Source organism: Chiloscyllium plagiosum, unplaced genomic scaffold, assembly GCF_037043375.1.
Source record: "Chiloscyllium plagiosum isolate Xiang-an unplaced genomic scaffold, Cpla_swu_hap1 HiC_scaffold_53X, whole genome shotgun sequence".
Lineage (NCBI taxonomy): Eukaryota > Metazoa > Chordata > Chondrichthyes > Orectolobiformes > Hemiscylliidae > Chiloscyllium > Chiloscyllium plagiosum.
The window spans coordinates 19,431,357-19,452,702 of record NW_028270191.1 but is presented as its reverse complement, the minus strand read 5'-3'; the positions used below and the strand labels follow the sequence as shown (position 1 = coordinate 19,452,702).

The following is a 21,346-nucleotide window of genomic DNA, read 5'->3' as shown; positions in this document are numbered from 1 at the left end:
CCGCTGCTCTGCCCTCATCAATCCTCTTTGTTACTTCAAAAAACACAATCAAGTTTGTGAGACATGATTTCCCACGCACAAAGCTATGTTGACTATCCTTAATCAGTCCTTGCCTTTCCAAATACATGTAAGTCATCAGGCTTCTCTCTAACAACCTGCCCACCAACGATGTCAGGCTCACTGATGTGTGGTTCCCTATCTTTTCCTTACCACCTTTCTTAAATAGTGGAACCATGTTAGCTAAACTCCAGTCTTCCAGCACCTCACATGCCCTTTCCTAACTTCCCACAGAGTTCTAGGGTACACCTGATCAGGTCCTGGGGATTTATCCACCTTGTATGCATTTTAGGACATCCAGCGCCACTACCTCTCTAATATCATCTCAGCTGATGTGGAGAATCTTCTTAAGCAACATTGGTACTTCTCAAGGGTCTTGAGATGGCATTAGGTTCTCGTTTCCGAGATCTATACAAGAGTTGGAAGGATTTATACACAAGGATTTTCGTCTCAGAACAGATGTCACAGTTATCAAAGACCCTAACCCTTGGGGTGTCTGAAGGTGATGCTCACAAGTTGGGTGCAATGTTGAATCTCTGCACTGATGTCAGCCTTAATTTGAGATGTAGCTGGTAAGGGAAATGTTCTGCATTTGGGAGGATTTCTTTATTGATCTTAATGGGTTTTAAGTTGGGATGGGTCATGTTGAGGTTGATGCCTCGGCCATTTCTTTGGTATGCTCCTGTGTAGGCATTAAGTGGGGCTTGAAGACTCTCTTCCGAGAGAGCACAGTTGACCTTGTCATCCACATGCTAAAGTTCAGCAAGTGAGGTTAGTGTAATTTTCTTGGTTGCAAGTGCTTGAGGTCGAAAGTGTCTATGGATGGAAAAATGTCCACACTGCTGGGAAGTGATAAAAGGATGGAGAATGGTGGTAATGAAGATGGAGAAAAGGATGGGAGTGACGACGGATTCCTGCCTGACCTCTATCTTGACCTCAAGGATTCTGTCATTTTTACTGCTGGGAAGGACTATCGTCAACATTTTGTGTTGGGGACTGAGAATGTTGATGAATTTCACTGGAAAGCTGACCTTTGACAGGGCATTCCATGGCGCATCCTGATTGAGTCAAAAGCCTTGGTCAGATTGATGAAGGGCATGTAGAGATGTTGCTTTTCCTGGAAATTCTCTGGGAGTTGCTGAGCTGCAAAAAGCATACCCATAGTTCCATGGTTTAGTTGGAAGCCACGGTGACTTTCAAGATGGATCCCCTCGGGCCGGGAGAAGGCGCCTGAAAGGATTTGGATGGTGATCCTCCTGCTGGCAGAGAGCAGAGAGTTTGATGGAGTCAATTATAAAGGATGTAATAACTGAGTATTTAGAAAGCGGTGACAGAATCACTCCAAGTCAGCATGGATTCACTAAAAGGAAATCATACTTGACAAATCTCATTCTTTGAGGATGTGACTAGTAGAGTTGTCAAGGGTGAATCAGTGAATGTGTATCTGGACTTTTGAAAGGCTTTTGACAAGATCCCACATGAGATTAGTAAGCAAAATTAAAGCTCATGGTTTTGAAGGTCATGTATTTATGTGGATACAGAACTGTTTACCAAACAGGAAACAGAGTTGGAATAAATGGGTCCTTTTCACAGTGGCAAGCAGTGACAACTAGGGTACTGCCGGGTTTGGTGTCGGGACTCGAGCTGTTCACAATATGCATTAATGATTTGGCCAAAGGAATTGAATGTAATATCTCAATTTGCAGAAGACACTAAGTGGCAGTGTCTACTGTGAGGAGGATGCTAAGAGGCTGCAGGGTGAATTGAACATGCTGGCGGAGTGGGCAAATATTTGGTAAATGCAATATAATGTGGATTAGTGTGGGATTATCTTTTTTGGCAAACACAGGAAGGCAGATTATTATTTGAATGGTGAGGTGCAGCGCGACCTGGGTGTCATAGTGAAACAGTTATGAAGGTTGGTATGCAGCTGGAGCAGGCGGTGAGGAAAGCTAATGGCATGCTGGCCTTCATTGCAAGAGGATTTGAGTATAGGAGTAGGGATGTCTAGCCACAATTATACAGGGCCTTGGTGAGGCCACTCCTTGAGTATTGTGTGCAGTTTTGGCCGCCTAATCTTGTTGTTGAGGGAGTCCAGTGAAGGTTTACCAGACTGATTCCCAGGATGGCAGGACTGACATATGAGGATAAACTGGATTGACTGGACCTGTACTCACTTGAAGTCCAGAACTAGGGGTCACAGTCTGAGAATAAGGGTAAGCCATTCAGGACCGCGATGAGGAAGAATTTTTTCACTCCGTTGTAAACCTGTGGAATTCTCTTCCATAGTAAGTTGTTGGGGCTAGTTGGTTAGATGTATTCAAGACCGAGCTGGATGTGGCCCTTGCGGCTAAAGGGATCAAGGGTATGGAGAGAAAGTAGGAGTGGGGTACTGATATTGCATGGTCATCTATGATATTGAATGGTGGTGCAGGGTTGAATGGCCTACTCCACCTATTTTCTATGTTTCCTTGTTAGTTGCCACTGATAAGCTACGATCTAGTTAAATGATGGAATGGGTTGATTTTCTTCCTTTTTAAAAAGATATAATTTGCAAACCCTCCACCTAGTTTGGGCAAGTTCCCTTCTTGAACTGACCAGGTGAGAAACAAAGCATCTTGCTGATTTGTGTTAGCAATATTTGTAATATTAGCATGTAATGTAATATTAGTGGGCTTCTCCAATTTGAATCCATTACCTTTTCTTTTACTTTTAATTCTCACAGCGGATTTATGAAACTTGTAGCGACTCTTAACATTTAACTGCATAGTAATACAATCTCTTCCTCCTAACTTGTAAGTAGCTACCCAGGACTGGTTGGTGGAGTTAAGTTATGGATCAACCATGACAGGCTTGAAGGCTGAATTACCTAATCCTGTTGTGCAATGTATCGAAAACAAATAAAAAGAATTTGTTTTTTTGGTAGAATAGTTATTAGATTCTGGTATTTGGCTATTTCCAGGGATCTTTGATAAACATTGCTCAATGTGAAGTACATTTGATTGGTAAAGGTTGGTATGAGAATTGTACATCAAGGGTATGAAGCCCTGGACATGTTCATTTGTGAGGGAAGCACAGTGTGGTTCATCCCCCTCCACCCCACCCCAATTTAAAGCACAATGCCAGCATAGTACTTTTTGTTTTTTTTAAGCATGCACCTTCTGTTTCTATGCAAAAACACTCTCCTAATTTATTTTTCAGGTGCTTCAGTAAGGGGTGTGGATTCTGGAAAAAGTGCAGCATGGATGGAATGGAATCAAGCAATGAAGATAATTGCACAAATGCCACAGGTCTGGTTTACTGTTGGTGTTAGGTGTTTGTGTGTGTTCATTCTGTACTAGCCCTAGTGTGCTTTGTTTGTCAGTGAAAACCTGACCACTTAGCAGCACTAGTATTGAAATACTGTGTTTCAGTTTATCTGATAGCATTCGTATGTGCGCTGATTACTCTGCCTTTTTCACCATTACCTCTCACTTTCCTTCTTGTTTTAATGCTCTGACATTCAGTTGTGTATTCTCCCATATTCCCTCCCTTTCAATCTATTTCCTGCTCCCCTTGCTTTTGGGCCCTCCCCCATGTGTGCTTGCAAAAAAAAAACGTAATTGTGTGATTTTACTTGCCCAAAATAATTGTATTTCAGCCTCTTTTGAATAGCCAAAGGCCTTTCACACTAATGTTAATATCATGAAATGTGGTTCACTTTGTGGGCGGCATGGTGGCACAGTGGTTAGCACTGTTGCCTCACAGCGCCAGAGACCCGGGTTCAATTCCCGCCTCAGGTGACTGACTGTGTGGAGTTTGCACATTCTCCCCGTGTCTGCGTGGGTTTCCTCCGGGTGCTCCGGTTTCCTCCCACAGTCCAAAAATGTGCAGGTCAGGTGAATTGGCCATGCTAAATTGCCCGTAGTGTTAGGTGCAGGGGTAAATGTAGGGGAATGGGTCTGGGTGAGTTGCGCTTCGGCGGGTTGGTGTGGACTTGTTGGGCCGAAGGGCCTGTTTCCACACTGTAAGTAATCTAATCTAATTTGTTTTGTATGACTTTGAGTGGCTTTTCTATCCTGTCCAATTAGAATGGCTCCTGACTGGAGGAAAGTCGGAGTCACGTGTGAATTTTGTATCCTTTTGAAGGTGCACCGAAATTAGCCATTAAAACATCTCATAACTATATTGTGGTCAGTCATTTCTGTAGTTCAAAATTGTTTGCTGACCTGCATAGAACTGCTAATGAACAGCTTCAAAGACATTTCTCTGCCAGCCTATATTCAACTGATCAACAGCTAAGCAGATCTAGGTTCAGGAAATCCTTCTTTTGAAGTGACATTTTATCTACAGGATCTGTGTTCTCTGCAGCTTTAGAAAGTCTGTGTTACCTTAAGCTAAGCACTGGAAAGATTGAAATTATCATTTTGGGCTCCTCCTGTTGAAATACCATCACATGGATGCTTTTGTACTGTGAAAGTTGTACTGCACAGTAATCTATAGTGGCAAATGCTGAACATTTTAATAAATGCATACTAAGCTGTAATTTGTAGTAATTGCAAGCTGTTACCTTTAGGATTCTGAATTCTTTCTTTTGTAAACCTTCCTGTGATGCATTAGGAAGGCAAATAGGATGCTGTTTATTATAAGGAGAGTGGAATATAAAAGTAGGGAAATTTGACTGCAACTGTACAAGGCCTCAGTGAGACCACATCTGGAGTACTGTGTAGTGTTTTGGTCTCCTTATTCAAAAAGGATATGATTGTGTTTGCAGTTCAAAGAAGGTTCACTTGACTCATTCCTGGGATAGAGGACTTAAGAAAGGTTGAACAGTTGGGCCTGTACCCATTGCAGTTTAGAACAATGAGATTATCATACTGAAACATGTAAGATCCTGAGGGGACTTGACAGATTGGCTTCTGAGAGGATGTTTCCACTTTGGAATTAGGGGACACAATTTAAGAATGAGGAACTTCAGACCACAAACTCAGTTCACCATTTTTTCTGGTTTTCTTGGTTTAGCTTTCAACAGAGCTGAGTGATATTCTGGCGTTAATACACTCTGGACTGATCTCTCTTTTCCACAATCATCACCAACTGTTTTGCTATTTGTTCACAGGTGATCTCAAATGTCCCTCATCCTGTTGCATTCCCTGTCCTTCCATTCTGTTCAGCTTGCTTCTCCCACTTGACTTTGAACAGTGTATCTCTGGCTCTCATTTGCCTTATATTCAAGGCTCAGTTAAACAGATTTGTAATAGACAGGGGCATCCAGGATTATGGGGTGCAAACAAGAAAGTGGAGCTAAGACCACAATCCGATCAGCCACAATCGTAATCGGTGCCAGAGCAGTCTTGGAGGGCTGAACAGTAACCGTGCATCTAAGTCCTATCTTACATTGCCACTTATAAAATTACAACATAGTATCTAAACCAATTACTCACATTGTTCAACTTCAATCAGCGAACAGAACACTGAGACTTTAATTCACCCAATGTACTTATGATTTCTGTCTGCTTTCAACTGTAGGTGAACCTTTGTATTCAAGAAGATGTTTTCACTTACTAAGCTATCTCAGGAAACACAAGGATAAATCATTTTTAAGCTTGCTTCTGTTATTCATTTTATCAATGCTCGCACACGATTGTTCTCTTCAGAAGGTGGCTCAATATCGCTGTGTTAGTGTTCACAAAGTTTTAATTGCTAAACCTGTTCGCTAAAGTGTTTTCAAATAAAGCACAAATGCTAGTGTCGACTCCGAAAGCCATTGTAGCACCAAAGGGGACCAGTCAGCCAATTTTTTTTATCACTGACTCTTGAAGAGCTGGCTATTTCGTTGATTTATCTCCTGTGCCTACTGTCATAGAGTCAGAGCCATACAGTATGGAAGCAGACCCTTCAGTCCAACTCATTCATGCCGACCAAGTTTCCTAAACTAAACTAGTCCCATTTACCTGTGTTTTGGCCCTTATCCCTCTAAACCTTTCCTATTCATGTATCTGTCCAAATGGCTTTAAAATATTGCAATTGTACTCTCCTCTGCCACTTCCTCTGGCAGCTCATTTTATATATGAACCACCCTCTGTGTGAAAGAGTTGCCCCTCAGGACCCTTTTAAATCGTTCTCCTGTCACTGTAAAAATATGTCCTCTAGTTTGGAACTGTCCTAACCTCGGAAAAAGACTTTCTGCTTTTCACCTTTATCTATGCCCCTCATGATTTTATAGCTCTCTATAAGGTCACCCCTCAACCTCCCACATCCCAGGGGAGAAAAAGGTCCCACCCTGTCCAGCCTCTCCCTAGAACACAAACCCTCCAGTCCCAGTAACATCCTGGTAAATCTTTTCTGCACCCTGTCCAATTTAATAATATCCTTCCTATAGCAGGGCGACCAGAACTGTACACAGTACTCCAGAAGAGGCCTCGCGAACCTCCTGTACAGCTGTAGCATGATGTCCCACATCTTATAGGCCCTGGTGTGAGTAATGAAGACTTGTGTGCCAAACACCGCTTTAACCTGTCTATCTGTGGCGCAACCTTCAATGAACTATGTACCTGAACCCCTAGGTGTCTCTGTTAGACTACACTACCCAGGGCCCTACCATTAACTGTGTAAATCCTGCCCTTGTTCGTTTTACCAAAATGCAACATCTTGCATTTATCCAAATTAAACTCCATCTGCTACTCTTCAGCCCATTGGCCCAACTAATCAAAATCCCTTTGTAATCTTAGATAACCACCTTCACTGTCGACTATACCACCCATTTTGGTGTCATCCCCAAACTTATTAACTATGTCTCCTATATTCTCTTCCAAATCGTTTATATAAATGACAACAGCAGTGGACCCAGTACAAATCCCTGCGGAGCACTGCAGGTCACAGGCCTCCAGTCCCAAAATCAACCCTCCATCACCATCCCCTGTCTCCTTCCATCAAGCCAATTTTGTATCGAATTGTCAAGCTCTCCTTGAATCCCATGTGATCTAACTTTACTAACCAGTCTACCACGCGGAACCGTGTTGAAGGCTTTACTAAAGTCCACGTTGACAACGACTACCACTTTGTCATCATCTACCTTCTTGGTCATGCCCTGAAAAAAAACTCAGTCAAGTTAGTGATTCCCCACGCACCAAGCCATACTGACTATCCCTAATCAGTCCTTGCCTCTCCAAGGGCATGTAAATACTATCTCTCAAAATCCCCTCCAACAACTTAACCACCACAGATGTCAGACTCACCGTTCTATTGTTCCAAGGCTTGTCCTGGAAGCCCAACATCAGCCATCCTTCCCGGCACCTCACCTGTGGCTGTAGGTGATACAAATATCTTTGTTAGTGGCCCAGCAATTTCTTCCCTTGCCTCCTACAACATCCTGGCATACGCCTGATTGGGTCCTGGAGCTTTATCCACCTTTGTGTTTTAAGACCTCCAGCACCACCTCTTCTGTAATGTGGACTGTTTTTAAGACATCAGTATTTATTTCCCTGAATTCCCTAGCCTCCATGTCTGTCTCTGCAGTAAATACTGACATGAAATATTCGTTTAGTATCTCTTCCATTTCCTGTGGTTCCACAATCACTTTAAGCAGCCCTATTTTCTACCTAGTTGCTCTTTTACTCTTAACGTACTTGTGGAATCTCATTGCATTATCCTTTTTCTTATCTGCCAAGGCTATCTCATTTCCCCTTTTTGCCCTCCTAATTTTCCTATTAGGATTGCCCTTACCCCTCTTTATACCCTTCAAGATCCTACTTGATCCCAGTTGGCTACACCTGACACGTGCCTCCTCCTTATTTTTAACGAGAGCCTCACTATTGTGGGCGGCACGGTGGCACAGTGGTTAGCACTGCTGCCTCTCAGCGCCAGAGACCCGGGTTCAATTCCTGCCTCAGGTAACTGACTGTGTGGAGTTTGCACATTCTCCCCGTGTCTGCATGGGTTTCCTCCGGGTGCTCCGGTTTCCTTCCACAGTCCAAAGATGTGCAGGTTAGGTGAATTGGCCATGCTAAAAATTGCCCGTAGTGTTAGGTGCAGCGGTAAATGTAGGGGAATGGGTCTGGGTGGGTGCGCTTCGGCGGGTCAGTGTGGACTTGTTTGGCCGAAGGGCCTGTTTCCACACTGTAAATAATCTAATCTAATCTAATCTATCTTTATTCATCCATTGCTCCCTACTCCTACCATCCTTAATATTCACTAATGGGAACATACTGCCTCTGAACTTGTTATCCCACATTTCCAAATCTCTGACTTGCCAGTCATCCCTGCGATCAGTCTTCCCCCAGTCAACTTTTGAAAGTTCCTATCTTATACTGTCAAAATTGGCCTTCCTCCAATTTAGAACTTTAACTTTTAAAACTAATCAACTTATGATCACTAGTCCTAAAGTGCTCCTCCACTTACTGACCTGCCTTATTTCTCAGGGGAAGGTTAGGTTTTGCTCTTGCTCTGGTAGGTACATCTACATATTGATTAAAAATTTCTTCAACATGTAACAAATTTATCCCCATCCAAGCCCTTAACACTATGGTAGTCCAAGTCTTATGTTTGGAAAAGTAAAATGCCCTGCTACTATCACCCTATTACACATGCAAATATCTGAGATCTCTCCACATATTTGCTCCTCAGTTTTCTGCTGATTGTTGGGGGGGGTGGGGAGGGCTATTGTACAATCCCATGAAGGTGATCATCCCCTCCTTATTTCGGAGTTCCACCCATATAGCTTCACTGGATGATCCCTCGCAAATATCTTTGTAAGTACAGCAGTGATGTTTCCCCTAAGCAAAAACACCACTCCCCTTCCTGTTTTGCCTCCTTTTCTATCCTTTCTATGGCATCTAAACCTTGGAACATCGAGCTGCCAGTCCTGTCCATCTCTGAGCCACGTCTCCGTAGTAGCTGTGATATCCCGGTCTCATGTTCCCAGCCATGCCCTAAGCTCGTCTGCCTTGCATTTGAGACCCCTTGCATTGAAATAAATGCAGTTTAATTCTTCAAAGTTACTGTGTTCTCTGACTTGCTCTTGCCTGCCTTGTCTAAATAACTTGCTTTTTTTAACTTCTGAACCACCCTCATCTATGTCTCTATACTCACTGCTGCTTAGGAAAGCTCTTGTTTTTGCTCTCTAAGGGCTCCCAAGTAAGCACTAGCAAATTTTGGTTTGTCCAGATCGTGATATATGACTCCAGTTGGAGTTTCACATGGCCCATTTAACACACCAAAAATTAGGTATTGTATCCTGCCATTTGAACTGTCTAATTTGGAAGGCCCTTCTCGGTGTTGCATTTCAGGAAGAATGTAATCAATCATTAGGAACAGAGAAAATTTGGGTATAGCTTTTGGTGTCAAATCATTTCAAGCCTGTGCTGTTTGAGTGCTCTGCTTTTTCTTCTCTACTGTGCTCCACAGTCAAAATTTGAGCTAACTGCTCTGTGTATCGTTTAAGTTGATGGTAATAACAGTACTGTTCACAGACCACCTTGCTACAAAATCTCATGGCGAATGTGTTTGTGTCCTAAAAAGATAGGGATGCATCAAAAGTATCCTCCCTCTGCTCTGTCTATATCTGTTCAACCTCTCTTCTGTGATTTCACTGCTGCCTTGTCTTCCTGTGAACTCTCCTTAATTATATGCATAACCCTCACTTGACTGTTACCTCTTAGCCTCAACTCTCACATTCTTGATCTTGGAGGAGACTGTTTTGACTAAGTTTGGTATTCTTCCTCACCACTTACTGTCGTCCTGTCTCCATGTCTTCCCACCCCCCACCCCCGCAGTGTGACATCTGTCGTATGCTGTCAGCAGTGCAAACTCAAACGTATCTACAGTTCAACACTGCATCTTGCTGGACTACACCAAGTACCCCCCTCCTTCCCTGTCTTGCTGTTTATTAAAACTCATTTATTCCAGAATCATTCTGCATTACTAACTGCTTCTTGATCTCCTGTCCTGTCCATTTTCGCTAACCATAAGTTTGAGTATCTCATTAATTTAAGATGGACACTCGCCATTCATCTGCCTCTACTTCCTGTCCTACCCTTTGCTCATCAAGTCAAACCTTCTCTCACCCTATTTCTGAATTTTCAGTTTCCTCCAGTTTCTGTCATTTCCCTAAATGTATTTTATCCATGAGACACAAAGTGGTAACTCTTCAGTTTTCATTCCTGGGTTTCATGCTAACTGACTTTGTGAATAGTTCTCTCTCAATGACTGTCAAAACTGTCATTATCACCCCACTCTGAAAAGGTTCCATCCTTGACTTCTCTATCTTTGCTACTATTGTCACATTGCTGGTGTTCCTTTCTTCACCTCCAACCAGGACTAAATTTCCAGAAATTTCCTGTTTGGTTTTCTGATCGGGTTTCTACCCTCTAAACCTCAATCAAAGTCACATCTTTATGATTTAAGATCATGGTGCACTCTCTCCTTCACCCAACACCTGCCACCACTTTTTGATATGCTGCACTCCATCATTGAGTTCAATAGGATTGTCTTCATTTGAGTTTACTATCTCATACATTTCCAAGAGATGTAATCTTTTCTTAGTTATTCATTCCTGTACTGATTGGCCATTTGTGTTGCTGTGACCAGAATTGTATACAGTACCCTAAACGTGGCCTAACCAAAGCATTGATAGGCTCAGCATGACCTCTAAGGTTGGGCTCCAAATTGGCTTCTAATAAATGCTTCAACATCCTAACATTTTTCTGTGCCAATTTGATATCATGCAGATTTGTTTTCGACCCTCACCTAAGAAGTGACTTTTAGACGAGATTCAATAGAAGCTGATGACCCCTTGTATTCATACGTCCCTTAAGTGACCATTCTCCTTGTTTGAACTGAGTCAGTGAACATTGATAAGCTACTTAACGAGTCATGTACTCATGTAGTATCTATACATATGCAGTCCAGCACATACGCATACTAAGTAGTTGTTATAAGTGAGAACCTTGGCTGATTTTCTCCTCTCCTCTCCTCTTTTCTCTCCCCCCCCCCCCCCCCCCCCCCGGCCAATTTTTATTTTATTTTGATCCAGGGTTTTGAGGTCATATGGAACATCTGCACTGCTGCAGTTGAGAAGATTGTGTAACTTGGACCAGAGACTGAAATTTTATTAAGTTACTTTTTAAGAATCAAAATGACATTTGTTAGAGCTCAGTAATATGCACAGACATTGCATTGAAAGGAACAAGTGTCTGGTCTGATATTGAGCTATTTGGTTACCAAGAGCAATGCGCTTTTAATAACATGTCATGTTTCAAGTGATCCCAAGTAAGATTGCCTCGGAGACCTTTATACCCACCAGTCAGTTTCTCTGCTACGGCAATGAGATGGTGAGCATGTCTCTTAAAGATACACTGGCTGTGGGACATAACCAAAGTGAATGAACATGGGCAACTGTATGGAGTTCAACCTGGTAAAGTGTGAAGTGATTCACTTTGGAAGGTCAAATTTGAATGCAGAATACAGAGTTAAAGACAGGATTCGGCAGTGTGGAGAAAGAGGGATCTTGAGGTCCATGTCCATAGATCCCTCAAACTTCCCACCCAAGTTGATAAGGTTGTTAAGGAAGCGTACGGTGTGTTGGCATTCATGAGCAGGGGGATTGAGTTTAAGAGCTGCAAGGTTATGCTGCAGGTCTATTGAGCCCTGGTTAGACCACACTTGGAATATTGTGTTCAGTTCTGGTTGCCTCATGATAGGGAGGAGGTGGAAACTATAGAGAGGATGCAGAAGAGATTTACCAGGGATGCTGCCTGGACTGGAGGACTTGTCTTATGAAGAAAAGTTGAAGGAGTTAAGGCTCTTCTCATGGGAGTGAAGAAGGATGAGAGGTGACTTGATAGAGGTGTACAAGATGTTGAGAGGCTGCCAGAGTGGATAGCCAGAGACATTTTCCCATGACGGAAATGTCTATCAAGAGGGGGCATAATTTTAAGGTGATTGGAGGAAGGTTTAGGGGAGATGTCGGAGGAAGGTTTAGGGGAGATGTCAGAGGTAGGTTTTTTACACAGAGTGTGGTGGGTGCATGGAATGCACTGCCAGCAGTGGTGGTAGAGTCAGATACATTAGGAAAGTTTAAGGAACTCTTGAATAGGCACAAGGAAGACAGTACAATGAAAGGTATGTAGGTTAGTCTGATCTTAGAATAGGATAAAAGGTCAGTACAACGTTGAAGGCTGAAGGGCCTGTGCTGTGTTATGTTCTCAAGCACTTCCTCAATAATGAATGGTGCTTTTGTTTTCGACAGCTATTATATCTTGCTTGCGATTTGCTCATTTGAGTTGTTTGGTTAGCAGGTTACAGTTAATTTTGAGTGTAGAACATGAGTAACTGCTTAGATATGCTGTTTGAATTGAATTCAGTTTCTACATGTAAATCCCATTCCTGCATTTTTGTTCTCAATTTGACTTGGTATGGATTTTTAGACTTTGTTTCTGAGCAGAAACTTAGATTTCTTATTCTAAACTTATTGTTAATTTGGTAAAGTTTGCTATTGGTGTTTAAAATAAATAAGTGATTCCAGTATGTACATTCCTGGTGTTGATGGCAACTGCACTCTCTTGGACGACACATTCACTGACAGTGTGTCCTAAGGTTGTAAGTCCAAAGGTAACGAAAAGGTAGATAATGACTTGTGCAATAAGTATCTCTGAAAGCGTGTTGAAGATAATTTATAATGCATTCAGGGTTAATAGCACAATTTCATTTTCTGTTGCAGCTATGAACATTGACTCTGCTGAAAATAGTTCTTTAGCAGAAGATGAAGAAGCTGATCCGTCTGCATCTCATGGTTGCACAAAACGAGAAGAAACGTCTGAGCATGTTTTGAAAGAGCAGCACGAGGAGCAGTGCAGGTAAGAGGGGAAATATGCAAGAGATGTCTTGGAATCTGAGGGTATTGCTCCAAGTTTTTGAGGGGGAAAAATCCACAATTCATCTTTGGCTCATTCAGTAGGGACTAATTATTTATGATAAGTGGCAGTATTTCATCATTTTATTTGGGACAGGGTGAAGGATATTCTGTAGCGTTATGAAAGTTTGTCCTTTCCTTTCTTAGAGATGTCTATATCTGCTTTTAATATATTTTGTAGGCAAAGTACTTTTGTTATACTTTTATTGCAATATATGTTCTTTGACTCAACCTTTGGTACATTTCAGGTGGTCCTGTTTGTGTGTCTTGGTTGTGTTTGTATTGTTTTTAGTGAGTTGGCTCACTTCTGTTTTATCATTCTCTTCTGCCACCCAAAAAAACAAGGTATTGAGAAAGCTTTTGGCTCTGTTCATACTCTGCCCTCGAGCACAGATGAAATCTAGAACTTGGCATGAATTTGAGTCCCACTGGTGTGTTGTAGCAAGTTTAAATTCCAATATTTGCCAGTGAAATACTGCAACTGAAGTGGGAAAGTAATTTTCTGTGGTTTCCCTTAATTTAAAAAGATTTGAGTTTGTGATGAAAAGGTAAGCTTGGAGGAAACAGGAGCCAGCATCTGTGAATAATGGAGGTAGAAAGGAAATAGATAGTAGCAATAAACTCTAGCAGTGAGAATAAAACATAAATTTCATAATTTCAAGGTGTTTAATCCTTACACTGTGTATAGTGGAAAAATGAGCACATTCTGAATTCGACTAAGGTAGAGATTTATAATGAACTTAATACACTAAAAATACACCTGCATCGAGTGAAGTAACTGTTTTAGTTCCGATTTGTACCCAGCATTACTTTTTCATGATGCAGATTTTGCTGCATACTTGTGATTTTGTTTGAGTGGCAGATGATTTGACTTATGGAGCAATGGTTGAAAAGGAATCAAAATTTTTATGAACTTGTGGCCAATACACTGTATTACTCTGAGCAGTTGTATTTTAAAGATGAGTATAACTTGGCTAATGTAAGCAGTGAAAATAATAAAGATAACAGCTGTTGGTAGCGTGATTCAAAGATCAGTTATGAAGATAATTGAATCATAACCATAGTGCACAAAGGCAAACTGTTTGGCCCATCATGTCGTTGCTGGCTATCCACTGAGCAATCTTCTCAGTTCCATTCCCTGCCGCAGCCTTACAAGTTTGTTTCCTTTGAGTGCCTGTTCTTTTTTGAAATTATTGATTGTTGCTAATGTTTTGAATTAATTAAATGTTAAACCATCTTTCTATCTAGCTTGGAGCAAAGGCTGTGCGTGTTCTGTAATTGTGGAGAGCAGAGCCTACATGGACAAAGAGAGCTGAAGCAGTTTGATCCATCGGTTGTGTTGGATGAATTTGGAAATGGAGGGGCAAACAGAACTACAAAGGAAGCCAGTCCAACATCAAGGCACACGAGTGTTTCAGGGACGGAGGGGCTCTCCGATGAGCTTGTACAAGTTGGCTTTGAAAGAAGTACAACAACAGTGGCTCTCTTTGAGTCAACAGGTGAAAAAAACTGTTTTCTTTATTGTTTAGAGTCCAAAATTTCTCAAAACAATTCTAAAACTTGATTTGAATATTATTGTTTCTTATATTGTTATATAACTATTTTTATAAAATTGTTCCTCATAATTCTTCTCTCAATAAATTTGTTGAAAAGATTACAGTTTGGATTCCTTAACATTTTAGTTTTTTTAGTCCTGTTAAGTCTTTTATCTTTTAATAATTTTAATGATGGAATCTCCAAGTAGTCCAAAATAATTCAGCAGTAATGACAATGCGAGTATATGGTACCCTTTTACTGCTGCCTTAACTTCAGTCTCAAGAATTGTATATGCCTATGGAGTCTTTTACAAATCATAATCATGTTCTTGTGCAGAATTAAGTTTTGTGTTTTTAAAAAAGAAGCTTCATGCCAGTGTATTGAAATGAAACAAATTTTTGTTAACTCAACAAAAAGCAGAAGAAAATAAACTGCAGATAAAAGAGATGCTCTCTCGGACCTCAAACTGCTTTCCACTGCACCATTATTGTCGTTTTCTCAAATTCTGTGCTTAAATAAAGTCACATTGAGCTGCAGCATTGAACTAACACTTGAGTTACTCTGTGAACTTAAATTAGTTTGTGACAAGGGTCTGAGTTGCGCTAGTAGCTGACCAAGGTCCTGTCATTATTTTGCATCTGCAGGTGCATTTTTCATTTGGTTATCTGGTGATCAGGACCACAATTTCTCCATCATTCCAGCTGCTGCCTCCACCACCAGCTCCACCCTCCTCCCCTCTTCCTCTCTTCCTCCCCCAGCAAAGACCCCAAGTTGAGTATCTAGTTCTTCTCTCTTCCACCCCCCCCCCCCCAACCCCCCTCCAATCTTTGTTATATCTTTTCTTCTTTATGTTTGGTTACATTGGTGTAACTTCCTGTACACTAGATTAAAAAGTCTCCAACTTCATTAGTCTCTGGCTCTGCACCATACCGTTGTGTTATATTTGACCCACTTGGGCATCATATTATTTACTTTCTGGTATGCGATGATTCAACAGAAAACTACTTCGCTGTATGCAATGATTTGTCAGCTTGGCTCACTTGGTAAAATTCACTCGTTCCTGAATCAGCACTGTTGTTTCAAAGCTCATTCTAGCACTTGAGTTGATAATCCTGAGTGAAGCTGTAGCACACTGCTGAGGGAGTGTTCCGTCGACATTTATTTGAGATATCATCTGGAGACTTTGTCTACCACTTCCAATGGTTCAGGTTACTTTTGAAGGTTACGTGGCATTATTTGAGGAGCAATCAATTCTTCCTGATGTTTGGCTAGCATTCTTCCCTCAGCCAGCACCAAAAGTTATAATTAACCAGCTGGTAGTCCCGTTGCTATTTTGAGGAACTTACTGTGCGCAAAATAACTGACGCATTTTTGACATAAGTTTGCTGCACTTCAAAGTAATGAATTCTAATTGAAATGCTATGTGATGTTTTGAGATCAGGCGCTAAATGCAAGGGAATTTTTTCCTATTTACGTGGAGGATAGGTGCTGTGCAGCTGCCAAAACTAGTAATGACATTGCAAACATATTTCAGCCTTATTTATTTTTGTATATAGTTGAGTTCTATGGTGTTACTTTTGATCAATGCTAGGAATTCTGGTTCAGTTGGCGTTTTTGATGCTAAAACATTACTGTAATCATACAGATTGTGTTGGGACAAAACCATGGTAAAAATATATCTGCAAATTGTGCCCACTCATGAATGTATTTGGAGATAGTATGCAAAACCATCACGCTGCCTTTTATGCCCAGGACGTGGGTTTCAAGTTAGCTCAGACACAAAAGGTCTTCTTTCCAAAGAGTCCCAGTATGTGGCTCAAATGCAAGTCTTCAAGAAAAATGATTCATTATTCAGAACACTGTGGCAAAAATTAAATGTCATGCCAGTAGAAGAATCTTCCTTGGTGAAATTTGGATTGAGGTACATTGTTGTATCATGACCATTGCCCCTGCATCAAACCTGTTAATTGCCTAATCAGATGTGTATCTGACCCTGACATGTAAAATGCAGAAAACAAAATCTAACATCGATGACCTTGGCTCCAACATTATTTTGCTGTCATCTGTGCCTTTTACAGAATTCATTAGTGCTCCCAAAAAACACTGATAATAAATTTTGAACAGAATTCTGTTTAGTTGTTGAGAGGTTAATTTGCTGTACCAAATGAAACTACTACTTTCAACGTTACTCAGTCCAGCCTGAACACTGCAATCATCTAAAATAATTCACTGGTGATCTGAGATGGCTGACATTTGATTTATTTCTCTAACCAGTACTAGGTATTGTCAGATCCTCCATTGGAGTGAAAAAAAAGCTTTTCTATTCTCTCTTATGTAAATGTTAATTTAAAACTAGATCAACAAATAAATACTTTAGTCTTAAAGCAACTGAAATGAATTCCATTGTTAGAAATAAATTACCTTGAAGAAAGCTGCCGACAAAAATTGATTTTCTGTATGGTAAATTGTACCTTCACGGTCATAAACCTGATGCCAGAATCAAATTAAGGGGACCTTTTATTGTGATGTCATCAAGTCGGTCAAGTAGCCAATCACCGAGTCTTCATAGCAAGCCAGAAAGTAAAATGCAGTGTTTATCCTTGACGTTTTATTCATTTTATGAAAAGTTGAATAGATTGGGACATGCACATAGGAATAAAGTGGAAACTCAAATATTACAAACACTTTTAAAAAGGTTTTATAGGAAACCCATTATTTTTTTTCTCTCCATGGAGAATTTTGACATTCCATTAATATAAAGTTAGTTCAAATCCAGAAACTTTGTACCAGGTTCATAATTACTATTCAACATGGTTTAAATATCCATTTACATCTTATTCAGTAATGTGTACTTCTTTTCAATGCTTTTTTTGATGAGATCAATTTAGATGATTTCAACTTCCCTATGGGGGAGTGGGGAATTAATGATAGCTGAATCTAGATTCCTGTGCTTGAGTGTGCATGAGCAGACACCAGACATTGCAATAATTGTGATGATTATGCTATCACTAAAAGCGTGAAATTTAAACCATGCTGTTACATGAACAGTTTTTATTTCTGATCCTTAATATTTTTCTCCGCAGGGCATTTCTGGGCTCATCATTGGTGTGCAGCCTGGTCGAATGGTGTTGAACAGGGTGAGGGACAAAAACTGGTCAATGTGGACAAAGCTGTAATCTCAGGTATCTCACAGGTAAGAGGCAAAATTTTATCACTTTGGGTTCTTTGAACTTTTAGAATCTTGGAGAGCATTGATTGACAAAACATTAATTGTCCTTTAAAAGTTTGCTGAATTTTTAAGGACCACATTCCCAACTGATAACTTAAGGGACACTCACTAATGTTGAGTGTTACAGCTTGGAGTATTGGAGCACAAATTTGTTTTTGCTATTTTAACACCGTTTTGGTGCTGACCATTGTAGTGGTATTTTCTGGAAGGACCAACTCTCATACTAACTGTCATGTTTTAATATTTGTGGCAATGAGGATGTTCCTGTGTCTTAAAAGCAGCAAGCCTATACTTTTGCTGGAGTCTCCAAGAAAGCAGAGCAGTGTTAAATTCCAATTCCGTCAACGTCCACCTTCCCAGATTATCATGGAAGGCCCGAAGGCAGTTGGAATAATTTTGAGTGTATCTCTTATTCCATAAGATACAAATACAGAGCCGCAAACGATTTTGTTTTTCTTTCATGCTGCTTCTAAGTATTCATTTTGAGAGTAGTTTACTTTTGTGGATGAGTAAACTGATTGAAGCTACCACTTCAACTGCCTCTTTACTGTAATGGCACCCAGAGATTGAAGAAGGACTCTACTTACTTTAACCTCATTTCCAAAATGTAGATTGTACTTTCATCACTGCTTGACTGTGCAATTGATTCATTGTGTGACCGATGTGGGGAAAGTGGTGACATGGTGATAATCCACAAGCTCAAGCTAGCATCTGGGGAGACCGTTCGAATCCCACCATGACCGGTGTGGAATTTAAATTTGATTGCTAAATCTGGAATTAAAAGCTAGATTCCTGAAAATCCATCTGGTTTACTCATTTCCATTAGAATGATATAGCAAACAGTTTAGTTCCCAGGTACTTATGGATGGATAACACATATTGGCCTTGCCAACGAAGCCCACATCCTATGAGAGAATAATGAAACTACAGCAAGCTGGCATGATAGCACATTAAATGTGTCGTAATTGCATTTTTCCAGCAACCTACAGAGTTTTTTTTTCTCCTTGCAATCTGTAGTTATGCAGTCCTCCAATCTTAACATAGTTCACTGTTCTGAACGCCTGTCTGATTTTTGATTTGCTAATCGTTAAGTTAAAGGTAATTTATAATATTATTTATATTTATTTCACAGAAATGTGAGTATTGTAAACGGTTGGGAGCTACCATCCAGTGCCAGATGGAGGGATGTTTAAGATCGTACCACTTTCCCTGCGCAGCAGCATCTGGATCCTTTCAGTCAATGAAATCATTGACCCTTCTGTGTTCAGAACACATTGATAAAGCAGTGGAAATAGGTACTGTTACATGCTTTAAATAAACTTGTGTTAAATGTATTATTCTTGATAGGTGCAAATTCTTAAATCTGGTGTAAGGCAAAAAACAGTATAAGGGAGTGTCTTTTTTTAAAAAATGTAATCTGGGGATCTCTGGCTTTTCAATATCTGTGGGTGAATTCTGGATCTGTTTGTGTACTAAGGTGGACAAAAGGTCCCAGGTTTAATTGCTGGCATTGTTTGCCTGGTCTTGAAGAAAATACTGACAAAGACCTGTAATTGGTCTAAGTAATCTTGGGTGAGGGAAGGTGAAAGTCGACCAAGTTTCACTGGTGCTGCTCATTGACTCCAATTAGTGAGTGCATGCATACAGGTGCTGGATGAGAGAGTTGGGTTTAGCTAGGTTATCTTTTTTCCCCTTGAAGCTTTCTTGGTGATTGTTTGGGCATATCTGAAAAATGGATAGCAGAGATGGAACCATATTTCAACAGCTGGAGAAATTTCTTTGAAGATTGGGGGGTTGGTAGTTGGAGGAGGTAAGAACACTTGTTTAAAAAAAGATGGATTCAAAATTGATTTTATCCTGTAACCAGTTTCAGTTTTGTAGGTCTAAATATTTTATAACATTGAAATGGCTTTACATTCTTGACCACATTTTAATGCTTGTCTGTCCCTTGTGCCTTTCTGCACTGGCAGTCAAGATCAATTGTGGGAAGTAACTGAAACAATGTGAAATTGGAAAAAGGGGTGGTTGATAAATATGATTTGGAAGCCATTACAGAGTCATGGCTTCATAATGCCATGTATTGAGACCTGAATCTTTAAGGGTATAGGACATTTGAGGAATACCAGAAACTAGGAAAATATTTGGTGGTGATGTGTGTGTTTAGTGGGGGGGTGGGATGGGAACCATGATGTGGAAACAATTTGGCTTGGAATGAGAAACAATACAGGCAAGAAGTCACTTGAGAGTTGTGTATGGGCCCCCCAACAGTAACTACATGGTAGGTTGGAATATAAAGGAAGAAAAAATGCGAGCTTGTGGAGAGGCATGGCAATAATCTTGGGAGATTCTAATCTGCATAAAGACTGGAAATTTCAGAGAGGTAAAAATAACCATTGAATTTTTTTTGGATAGAGCAGCATGTTATGGAGGCCCCATTGAGCAGACTAATCAAAACCTGATATTATACAATGAGATAGAATTTATTGGTTAATCTCCTCATTGTGAAGGCATCCTGAGGTAATGAGCCATAATATGATTTGAATTTTCCCTTTTTGTAAGGGAGAGAGGAGTGGATCCAAGACTATTCACAAAAAAATGAATAAGGGGAATTATGAGGGCACAAAAGCAAAGCTAGCAAAAGTTAATTGGCAAACTAGAGTGAATGATAGGTCAATAGCGATGAAGTGGCAGATCTTTATGGGATATTTTCGAATGTACGGATTAGATGCATTCCAAAGAATAATTAGAATTCCAAATAACAGATCCACCATCCCTGGTTAACTGGAAATGTTAATGTTGGTATCAAACAAAAAGGGGAAAAACCCACAATTGTGCCAAGACAGCTGGCAAAGCAGAAGATTGGACAGCATATTAAAAAAAAATAAAGAATGACCAAAAAATTAATGGGGGACAATTAGACAGAAAGCACTAAGATTTTGTATTAATATTTAGAAAAGGAACAAGTTAACAAATTGTGGGCGGCACGGTGGCACAGTGGTTAGCACTGCTGCCTCGCAGCGCCAGAGACCCGGGTTCAATTCCCGACTCAGGCGACTGACTGTGTGGAGTTTGCACGTTCTCCCCGTGTCTGCGTGGGTTTCCTCCGGGTGCTCCGGTTTCCTCCCACAGTCCAAAGATGTGCAGGTCAGTTGAATTGGCCATGCTAAATTGCCCGTAGTGTTAGGTATAGGGGTAAATGTCGGGGTATGGGTGGGTTGCTCTTCGGCGGGTCGGTGTGGACTTGTTGGGCCGAAGGGCCTGTTTCCATACTGTAATGTAATCTAATCTAATCTAATCTAAAATCTAATCAAAGTGAGCTTTGCCAGAAATTAAATCTGAAGAATTGAAAATTGAAATTTAAAAAATGACACATTTAGTTGAACAAGATTTTTTTTGTTAACGGGCTGTGGACCAGCATTTATTGCCCATCCCTAATTTCCCTGGACTGAGTGGTGGTGAGCTGTCTTCTTGAACTGATGCAGTCCTTTTGGTGTAGTTAAATTGACATTGCCATTAGAGAGGAAGCTCCAGGCTCTTGGCCTAGGAACATTTAAAAGAACTGCAATATAATTCCAATTCAGGATGGTCAGTGGCTTAGAGGAGAACTTCCAGGTGCTGTTGTTCTTATCTATTTG

The 21,346-nt window shown here is 40.7% G+C and overlaps 1 protein-coding gene across 6 annotated transcripts in view; it reads left to right on the top strand.

The window, feature by feature from the left end:
- kmt2d (lysine (K)-specific methyltransferase 2D) overlaps positions 1-21,346 on the top strand; it is a 244,793-nt gene that overhangs the window by 61,417 nt on the left and 162,030 nt on the right. For all 6 annotated transcript variants that reach the window (XM_087985601.1, XM_043681829.2, XM_087985602.1 and 3 more), the window contains exons 2-6: positions 3,259-3,347; positions 12,755-12,890; positions 14,195-14,445; positions 17,566-17,675; positions 18,844-19,006. In XM_087985601.1, the coding sequence (XP_087841727.1) occupies positions 3,299-3,347; positions 12,755-12,890; positions 14,195-14,445; positions 17,566-17,675; positions 18,844-19,006 (709 nt within the window). In that variant the 5' untranslated portion in view covers positions 3,259-3,298. The remainder of the gene's footprint in view (positions 1-3,258; positions 3,348-12,754; positions 12,891-14,194; positions 14,446-17,565; positions 17,676-18,843; positions 19,007-21,346) is intronic.